The 11,207-nt window shown below is 32.8% G+C and overlaps 1 protein-coding gene across 2 annotated transcripts in view; it reads right to left on the bottom strand.

Annotated features, from left to right (window-relative positions):
* LOC106457848 (phosphatidylinositol 4-kinase beta-like) overlaps positions 1-9,472 on the bottom strand; it is a 46,313-nt gene extending 36,841 nt beyond the window's left edge. For both annotated transcript variants that reach the window (XM_022383902.1, XM_022383903.1), the window contains exons 1-2: positions 9,220-9,472; positions 5,015-5,907 (exon numbers count right to left, since the gene is read on the bottom strand). In XM_022383902.1, coding sequence (XP_022239610.1) covers positions 5,015-5,789 — 775 coding nt within the window. In that variant the 5' untranslated portion in view covers positions 5,790-5,907; positions 9,220-9,472. The remainder of the gene's footprint in view (positions 1-5,014; positions 5,908-9,219) is intronic.
* Between the last annotated feature and the right edge of the window lie 1,735 nt (positions 9,473-11,207).

Raw genomic sequence — 11,207 nt, 5'->3', positions numbered from 1 at the left:
GAATTAATGTGTGTGTAGACAGTGAGTAATTGATCTGCAGTCAGAGAGTATTATTGAGCACGTTCGTTGTTATAGCGTTTGTTTTAGCGCGATTGTTGAAATTAAGTGTATCGTAACGTTATATTCGGAAAGAATAAACCAGTTTTATTAAGTAAGGACTTGTGTCGCTAAAGTTTCGTCGGGACGAAGTTACGGAAAGTTAATTAACAAACGGAGACGTAACACTATTATAACCTTATGTTTAGTGCATTGCATTTTAAAACCTTGGAGAACAAAATTTATTAAAAGCTGATATAGCTAAAAAATAAAATACAAAAGCGCCTAAGTTGTTTCGAATTTATTCAAATTTTCCCCGCTTACATTGTCTCGTTGTTTATAGGTATGTTTACCTGAGGGAGGGTCAGGTTCACTTCGTACCTCTTCCTCCACCTCTATTTCCTCTCACACAAGCTGACGTTTAGATAGCTGTAATCTTAAAAGTTCGTTTTGGTATCGCTGTGGTAAATATGTATTCCGCTAAAGTCTGCATAAGACTACATTTCCACACCTTACACAGCCATGTGCATATATTGAATACAGTTGTCTCATCGATTAACACTAAGCTGTTATGTTGTTCATAATAGTACTTTCTCTACACAGAAAAAACAGTCTCACTCGTACACTTTGATGTGCACAAATATTAGTTTGCACACATGGATACCTTTTTTTAAAAAACAATGAAACTAACTATGTATCTACAAGTCAGCTAGTCTAGCAACAAGTGGCCTTTTGTTGAAATTTATTCATTAGATTCAGAAAAGAAAAGAACTTAAGACTATACTCGTCATGTATGATGTAGTTATCTAGGTAGCTTAGAAGCTTGTTTTTCAATCGAGCTAGTTAGGAGACTTTCTGACAATAATAGGATGTTAGATTATTTATGTGGGAAAGTAGTGATTGTTGTGTGTGGTGCTCTGTATGCTTTTGTTAGAATGTAGTTTTGTAATTTCAAGGAGTGTGTTTTTGAAACATTTAGTCAAGCTCGGCATATATATACAATTACAGGATGTACATTACTTGGTAAATTCTAAGAATGTTGTCTGTAGATGTAACTCCATTATTTCCAGCTAGACCTTTAACCTGACTAGCTCTTCTCCGAGGTTTCGTTTTGAGACACTTGACATGTTCAAATCAGGGTAATTTGGAGTCGTATATCAAGACTCGTGGTAGTGTGTGGTGCAGCCAAAACAACCTGCAAAGACACACTGTGTTATTAACAGGACTGACAGTTTAGACATTTTCCACTTTTTGTAGCTCGGAGTGCAGTAATACAAACAATTTTAAGTTGATGTGCTCTATTGGACCCTTACTTCACATACCAAATTTCAAGGTAATCCATTAAGAAATACACGAGATATAAAATCTCCAATTTTGGTTGAATTTCTTGCTTTATTTTTTTTTTCTACGCACAGAAAATACGGAAACTTTATTTGATAGAAAAACACTTAATTTTCATGGATTGTTTTCAAATTTAGTACACCTATAGATCTTTACAATCTACAATTACTTGTCAAATTTAGTCTAAATATAACCCACGAGTGAAAAGTTATTCAACATACATAGCTCAATTTTGACCAAAAGTTTTGCGCTACGCCTATGCAAAAAGTCACGTGAGCTATCGGGCTGCAATTTTTACCACAGTTCCACCAAAGTGTAACAATGTACCGTTTTTAATTTTTTCGTCATTCGGATTAAAGATGGCTGATTGTTTTGCCTACCATCATGCCCCAAGTTGAACAAAAACACGGCCTAGCTAACTTTTGAAAATAATTACTGAATTTTTTGCATTTAATAATTATGTGGAAGATGAAGCGTTGGGTAATCCTACCCCTGTACTGGTAATCAGTTTATAGCTAAAAAGGGAAGAATAAACGACAACGTCATTTGAGAATGTTAGGTATTACTGAAAAATAATATTAAACATGCATTACTTAAGACGTCACATACATACGCATATTTTGTTAATTATGTGTTGCAAGTTTGGACACAAGGGGAGGTCACATCGTCATTAGTTACTATAGTATATGTTTGTAATTAAGCACAAAGCTACACAATGGGCTATCTGTGATCTGCCCACCACGGGTATCGAAACTCGGATTTTAGCGTTGTAAGTCCACAGACATACCGCTGTGCCACTGGGTGGCTATGGTATATGAAATTATAAACTAGAATATGTAGTTAAAGCAAGATTGATAGCAGGGCTGTAACCTGTTTTTAACTAAAGCCCAAATCATATGGAACTTAAGCAAACAGTTATACTATTGTGCACACTTTTATACAAGTGAGTCTGCAACAATTACTTGAAAACAGTATTTAGCAAACTAATAGAGAAATTCAGTTTTGTATTTCAGTAAGACATCTGACCCCCTCCCACCCCCCAAAAAAACTAGTTGACAGTGCTTTTTAGGTGTAGTTTTAAAACTAAATTTTAACAACATATACAATTGGAAAAACCCCAGGTAGATCAGATAATATCTTTTTTTACCCTGAATTTAATGTTCTATGTTATTGGTGTGTAGGTATACAATTTTATAAATTAAAATCCCATTATGTATTTCTAACAGGCTTTCTGGTTCTACTTTTGTAACATAGAGTAGAAGTAGCTGAATTTTACATCATATTTTATTTACAAGAATATCACTTTATGACTGGAAATCAATGACTACTACATTTTTAGGTGGAGTTCCACAAACTGTGTGATCCTTAAAGGATGCACACCCTTGGGAAAACTAAAAATTTAAATTCACCCGTCTTTTCGTGAAATCAATTATTCCTCCTTGACAGTCATGTCAAGTGCTGGCCTTTAGTACTACCAATCACAACTTATTCCACAAGTCAATCACCCTGTTAGAAAAATACAACTTTCTCAAATAAAGTGCCTAGCCTATCTTTTCTAAATCTTACATATATGTCCCCCTGCTCTATTATGTTCAGAATATAGTACTAAAAAAAAACATTATGCCTATACCCTATTGTAATATTGTAAGCTTCAATAGGATTACCTCTTATCCTTTCTTTCTCTAAGAAAATAACTTAAAAGATATTAGTATATTTCTGAAATCATCTTAGTACCCTTTTCTAAACCATTTCTAATAAATAAAATCTGTTCTCAGAAAAGAAGAGTACAACTATACACAGTATTCTGATTGATACCTAACTAATGATTTGTATAAAGACAATTACTTCTTGAATCAGTATGTTCATATATTTAAACTTAATTTTAATGGCTTTACCGCTAGTAAGAGAACACTGCTTGATGGCTTGAGTGACTTAATCACCACTATTCAAGATCCCTTCTTCAGCCATGCTATTGCATTGGTTCCCATCTACATTAAAAGTAAGATACAAGTTCTGATAACCCAAATGCATTACACTGCACTAACTGTAATAAAAGACCATTTGTCAATTTTTTGATTAACTTACTAATTGATTTTAGTCATTCTGCAATATCTAAACATTAGAGATACCAAAGAGCTTAATATCATTAACAAAATTTTCTAATCATACCCCTATCTATAGCCTTAATGAAAATAAGAAAGAGCAAGGGCCCAAGCAACCAACTCTGAAAGTACTCCACTAGTAACAAGGGTCCAGTTTTACTGGACTCTATTAATAACAACATTTTACCTCATCCCATCAAACCACCCTACAATCTAATTAACTATTCTTTTCCCAATTACTACTAATGTAGTCTTTGAATAAACTATATCCATACTTGTATGACTCTTGTATCTGGATCTATAAAAGCAAATCATAGAGTTGATATTCAATATAACCAAAGGCAGCCATCATTTTGTATTATTGTCCTAGATTGAAATAAAGCAGTTATCTACCTGGTCAAAACCACAGACATGAGACTACATAGTCTGTGTGAAAAAAAATATATATATGTAAACAGTTGTTTTGGTGAGTGAGCTGAATAAACTGAAATGGCTTTAATTACCATACTGGTTCCTATGAGCTAATCTCTAAATTACTAGTAAACAGAATCACTTAAGTAACAATATATATTGTTCTTTGATATGATTTCAGTTAAGCTTCATTGTAACTTTCATACCTTTCACAAATATTTAATTTTTCACAACTTATCCTTCTAAAGTTTACATTATGCAAGTTGAATTTCAATGTTAATAAAATAACCTTTGAAGAGATAGTTTCTGCAACTAGTTAAATATTTTATTCACATCCTAAGCTTTTTAAGTTCAATGTTATTGTCATTTACTATTTCACAAATAAATAATGTAAATAAATCATTACAAATTCCAACTTTCTGGCCCACTTCATAAATGCAGTTTGCATTATTAAATATTTATTTGAGTGATATAAACTCAGTATCTTTCTAAATCTTTATGTACATATTAAGTTTATAAATGACCAACACAATTTCATGGTTCAACAACTTGACAGTGTGTGTGTGTGTATATATATGGCTTAACAAAATTTTATCTATCAAAAGAGGTCCAAAATATGCATCACTTAGTCAGGAAACCTGTGGGCCAACAAGATTAACAAAAAAATAATAATGTAATTGGCCAAACAGAGCCAATTAGAATTTTAAGCATTCTTCCTATTTTACCTTGTCAACAAATGTGCTTTACTATACTTTTTTTCCTCAAACCATAGTTGTGTTTTCATTTTGTGACAGTATCATTTTTTTACTTCAATCTCTCACTCCAGTTTGTTATTTTCTTTTAAAGGTACCAAGTGTTAAAAGATTTTAACCCACATGGAAATGACCAATCAGCTTCTTGTGGACCACATGTGGTTCTTTGAATGCTTTTAATAATGCTTGCTGCCATTTTTGAAAGGTGTGGTTCTTCTGGCTACTGAGTTTTAAAAGGTTGGTGACACCTCAAATAACAATGGATTAAATGCAGTGTTCTACAGGTTCATATATTCCATGCTTGTTTATTAAAACATTATATTAGTTCAGTGCTAACTGAAATCAACAGGTGATAAAAAAAAATCAACTTACCAATGTATGTTAACACTCCAGTTTCCTTTGAATTAAAGAGATATGTAATAGCTATTGACATGTCAAAAAGTTTTGATTCAAAGAGTCTCAATAACCAGGATTCTCGTGGTGGTGGATTTTTTGAAAGTACAATGGGAATCTCAGTACTGTTTGACCACAATAAAGTCTGTGGTACAGCAGCCTGATGATTCTCATCCATCTTTATCTCACTTTCTACATCATCTTTTGTTCTTGTGTTTTCAGATTCCGTTTCCAATGGAACAGCACTCACCTCACAATCTAACTGAAAAGATTCACAACCTAAATGCAGCTCAGAGGAACTGTTGGTTCTATGCTCAGAACCCAGAGATGAAATGTCAAAAGTTGCTGCTCTGGTTGCTCTGTCACCATCATCAGAGTTAAATATGCCACTGTCATCAGAAGCTAGGCTGGTCCTGTCAGTGTCTTTAGTTCCCTCACAGAGAGGAGCAGAGTTTTGAGAGCAGGAACAATATGGAGAAGAGGGGCTATAATTTAGAAGTAACTTAGGTTTGACTAACGTGGATAATTCAGACCCACTTTCTGGAATTCCCTGAAGCACAGAGTCTAGACTACGGTTTCGATGATGTGTCTGGATAGTATTTTGAAATGGCCTGAAGTCCAAACTGTGGTTCCGTTGGTGAGAGGAATGCTGACAGGACTTACCTGGAGAACATGTTCCATGCACACCTACATCAAGTGTCTGCCGAACTCTCTTGACAAGGTAACCTTCTCCACCAAGATATCCTTCAGCCATGGCTGCAAAATTGATTTTTGAAGCTTGTCATGTAGGACATCAGTGGTCTTAAGAGTGGTTTAATGGTCTCTACGGAACCATAACAAACTGATTGCTATCATTTTGTAACTCCCCAATGCTAGAAATAAAAAAAAATACAAATTAGAAATTTATGGTAGTTACTTAAAGCCATAGTATGGTTAAATTAACTTTATGTAGTTATAGATGACATAACAGATAACAACACAAATAAACCTGGAAAAGAAACAATTTGATATTTATACCATAAATTAAATACATGTGAAGGTCCTTGTCTATACCCCCACCCCCAATACGTGTTACTGGTTATTTATAAGTTATATATGTATATACATACAGACATAGGTGCACAGTATGTGTACACACTGGACTCAAGATTGTTTTAACAGTGAAGGAGATATAGACTACAGTAGTAGTATTTGTGGAAGTGTGAAGATGAAAATCTTTCTACATATATACAAGTTTGACCTTAGAAAATCAAAAAATTTCATTTTTTCAAATTACACATTATGCAACTTTTAAGTCATAATGAAACCAGTTGTTGGATTGAACTAACTAATGAATATTTCATAACTTTAGAAGCTTGTTATAAGACACGTATTTCCAAGTAAAATAACGTAAACCATGGCATAAATTAATTATAACAAAATAAAAACCTGTGTTTTTTCTAACCACATTTGTGTGCCATTAAAGTATGTTTGAAGTCTGTTATATAACAATCTTTAATTTAAGAAACCAAAAATATATTTATTCTAAAATATTATCATATGTAAAAACCTTCAACAACTTGTGTGTTAAATTACCACTTCACTATGAAATATAAGTTATTTTTCATATGTTGTAACAAAAAATCAAAGCAGGTTAACACCAAAAAGTTAGCATAAGACATTTCAATGATGAAACAAAAAGATTGCAAACATAGTATCAAGTAAGTTCAGCATACAGGACAAAAGTCATCCAAACAGTTAATGTACTTATCACAAGAAGTGACATAAAATGCCAAAACTCTGCTTGGATCATTATGACTTCACATACATGTTTATATGCAGATTATGTACAGCAAAATAAAGATATAATAGGAATAGGTTATTTTTTTTAAGAGTGGTCGTAAAAAATACTGAAAACAGCCATATTCTGTCAAACTATTTTATATGCCTAATTGTATAATACATTACTTTTTCATTGGTGTTCTTTATACAGACACAACTCATTTAATGGAGATAATGTATATTTTGGTAAATTAAGGTGTGTCATGCATAACTTAAGTTCACATAAAACTGGCCTGTAACACTTTAAACTGCACTTCCTAAAGTTATAGCCCAAATTTTGACTTGAAAATGCTTCCAGTCTACCAGGATGTTAAGAAATAATTTATTAGCTGGCTATTTAATCCAATACAAGATGACACAATAGACTGATAAGTATGTATTTGAATCAGCTTAACACAAAAATACCAATTGACAATGTAGTTGATACTAAGTAGGTTGATATATCACACTGTATTTAACTCTTAGTATAATGAGGAACAACTAAACAACCTGTTTTATACATTGTGCTGTATCATTGTTGTTGTAAGAACAGTGATGTGACAATTTCTATACATACATAATCTCTTGTAGGAGAATGATCATTCTAATACACTAAGTAATATAGACTGAGTGAATTTAGAAACTGTTTATATCTTCTGTTTTTATTTTTAAACGTTGTTTTATGATCCTCTTTCTGTCCCCACAAATATACTACAAAATCTAATCTGACTATGACATTGTGCAATAGGCAGTTATGATACACTGATAAAACTGGTCCAAAGAAGTAACTTAATCTTCAATAAAAAGAATTGTTATTATCTCGTATAGAGTCCATAAGTTCACAGAACAATATAAATATACTACAAGAAGAAATAAATTCACATTTTAGTTTAATACATCGTACAAAAAAACAACATAAAATTAACAAGTTTTGAAGTTTTCTTATAAAAAGACATGCGCAGTAATACATTAACCAACCTGAATTCTAATTTCTATCCCAAACAAGTTTTCTTTAGGGAGAAAATAAATCACAACGAGCAAGTATTATATTTCCTGTTCTATTCATCAAGTACACCACATAACCCACATAAGCTTGGCTCAGTTCAAGTCCTAAAAATCTAATATTCAAAGTTATATATAGGTCACCAAGTTACCTTAAATTAAGATATGTAAGTAAAACTATTTAGTACTGGCATGGTGGTGAGTAGTTTGTGAAATTAAACTAGTACTAACAACCAGTGGTTTAACTCCTTAACTAAGCTCGTAAAAGTACAAATGCATCATCTCATTTGAGAAAAAAGGAAAATCCCGGAATATATACTAATACAGGACTTGGTATATTACAGAAGTATTATTAACATGTACTGATGAGTATTTTTTTCTGTTCTTTCATCACTTTTATTATAAAGCTCACTCAAAATGCACGATTGTGATTAAGTCCTAAATATCTTCTATTTAGATAGATTGTTACGTAAACTGGTCACTTGTCCGTACAGAATACGATAATAATACTACTCCGTGTATAAATCTAAGTTTCTTAATACGAAGGCCTCTACAGGCTTTATTCAAATAACTTGCTATTAATAAAGTACAGTTTTTGGCAATCGTATTTAAAACCAAATTAGCATGGAATCTTAAATTGAAACTACTAAATTTGTAGTTGCCCCCCAGTGGCACAGCGGTGTCTTCGGATTTACAATGCTAGCATCCGGGTTTCGATACCCGTGGTGGGCAGAGCACTGATAGCCCATTATGTAGCTTTGTGCTTAATTACAAACAAACAAATAAATTTGTAGTTTCACCATAATCCGTTTACGACTTGAAGATAAGTTATTAGTAAACTAATAGTAATACATTACTTTTGTTTCTCCTTTTCTTTTGGAAGCATGTTTCTCTGCTTTTTCATCCAGAATTTATATACAGATAATAGGATCACAAGGTATTTTCATTAGAACACTTAGTTACCAGACATTGATTGTTTCAGCATACTCAATTCAAGCGCCAGTCATAAAACAAAAGATAGCCCGCCGTTGCCGATCAATACTTTAAAAGTCTCAGTCAATGACCTCAATACGTTAGCGAAGTTACATAATATGATCCACATTTTTTGTATTAATACGATAAGGATAAGTATTTCTAGACATACTGTCAGTGTACATCCGTTTCTTACAATTCTGATGTTCTTACCGAAAAATATTTTTTATCAGTTTCTGTCATTTATTTGATAAAAATAATAAGAAAATGAAAGCAGAGACAATGCCCAAATTCTGGGGAACGTGACGTTTATATCTTATAAAAAACAAATACACAAACAAATTTTACGCAATGATTTATATGTTACATAAAATTAAAAAATATTAAAACCTATGCATCATATGCCTTACCTCAAGATCTGGTCTGTGCAATAAGAATACAAGTGAGACAGAAATATTCCTATAGCAACATGTTCCGGACCCGTGGTAATTTGTAAACCGCTTCATCACCGTACAAAACATGGAAGGGAATCAACTCTTTTAACTTGCAACATAAGAACCCAGGAACTGAAATAATACAAATCCTAAATGATCCTTATTATTATTGCTCCAGCTGCGATGTGAGTGTCTGTCCCACGGTACTTATGTCTAGTACACGTGCACCAAAAAACTTCTGGAACTAAAATGCGTCAAGGCATTTTTTACTTCTACATTAGAACACGCCCTATAAGGCCTACTACTGCCGTCTAGTGGAAAGCTAGTATATATATGAGAAAATTTAATATATCATATTTTGTATCGGGATTTGGTTATTTCATCATCATAACATCCAAACTCATAAAATCTAATTTGATATATTCCTTAAAATACTAAAGATCGTTTTGAAAGTATATTTTTAAATTCTACAGAAATTATTTAAAATAAATAATTAAAATACTATTTTAACTACTTAATGGTTCTTAATTAGAGAGGAGAGTTGTTTTTTAATTTGTAGGTATTGTGAACCCATAAAAGGAAGGGACGCCGTCTCCAAATTTCCCCTCAATATCTCCCATCTTTTTAGAGGTTCACAATCCCTACAAATTAAAAACAACTCCCCTACCCTAAAAAAAAAAAAAAAACGTCTACCCTTAAATTCAGTTCAGACTAATATACACACATAACCTCCGCATTAAAAATTATTTCAATACAAAGATCGACTACCTAATCTTCTACATAATGGTTCTCTGTAGGTATTGACGGAGTGTAATTCCCCTGCGGCTAAACTTCTACATAATGGTTCTGTGTAGATACTGACGGAGTGTAATCCCCATGCGACTAAGCAGTAAGTTTGAGGCTCATAATGCTAAAAATTGAGTTTAGATACCCAGTGTATGTATAATAGATAGCCCCTTTGTATAGTTTGTGCTTAACAACAAATAAACACAAAACTTATAAAGAAAATGTTTTACTTTATTTTCATTAAAATATCTTACACGTAAACATAATACACGATTACCTTTAATATGTATCTGCGTGTGGAATTTTTTCTAGTGGTAATAAAGTAAAGTATTTACTTTTTTACATTTTGTGTGTAATCAAAATGTATTCGAACGGAATTTTTCTACGAAAGATCTACAGAAAAGCTACGTTTATGTTTTATTAAAATACATGCTCAGATAGTCCTTAAGTATCTTTGCCCCGAAAAATATATAGAGAGAAAAAACGACGAGCAGAAAATAATTCTTATCTACTGTAGATTGCATTTGTTTGTTTATGAATTTTCGCGTAAACTTACACAAAGGGCTCTCTTTACGTTGTCGTCCCTAATTTGGACTGGTATAATAAAATGAAGGGTGCTAGTTAATAGTATTCACCTCCAACCCGTGTGCTATTCTTATCTAAGCGAATGGTGGGACTACTTGACCATCACCCTTATAGCCCACTTAAGGCCTCAAAAAGCAGAGTGATTTATTGCAGCAATTGGCTGCGAAGTATTAACACTTGGATTCAAAGTATGTTTACGCTAACTATTAGACCACGTCCGACTCCTTGCGACGTGTAAATCAAGATACTGGGAGTTAATTAATGTATTTTGGACGATAATTATAAAACGCTGGTAGAAATGGAACAAAACAAGTAAGCTAAAATAAATAAAATATGAATAGATTAACCTCACCATTCAGTTAGACAAAAGTAACCCAATAATTGGCAATGAGTATTTTTGGCCAACCGAATTCCCTCTAGTCTTTCAGTTAAAAATTAGGGTTTGTTTGGTTTCAATTAAGCACAAAGCTGCACAATGAACTATCTGTGTTCTGCCCACCATAGGTATCGAAATCCGGTTTTTAGCATTGTAAGTCCACAGGCCTACCGCTGTGCCACTGGGAAGCTAAAAATTAGGGAAGGCTCTGTGCAGA

The sequence above is a fragment of the Limulus polyphemus genome, unplaced genomic scaffold (assembly GCF_000517525.1).
Source record: "Limulus polyphemus unplaced genomic scaffold, Limulus_polyphemus-2.1.2 Scaffold382, whole genome shotgun sequence".
In the NCBI taxonomy this organism is placed as follows: Eukaryota; Metazoa; Arthropoda; class Merostomata; order Xiphosura; family Limulidae; genus Limulus; species Limulus polyphemus.
The sequence above is the reverse complement of the archived record's forward strand: the minus strand, read 5'-3'. Positions and strand labels throughout refer to the sequence as shown.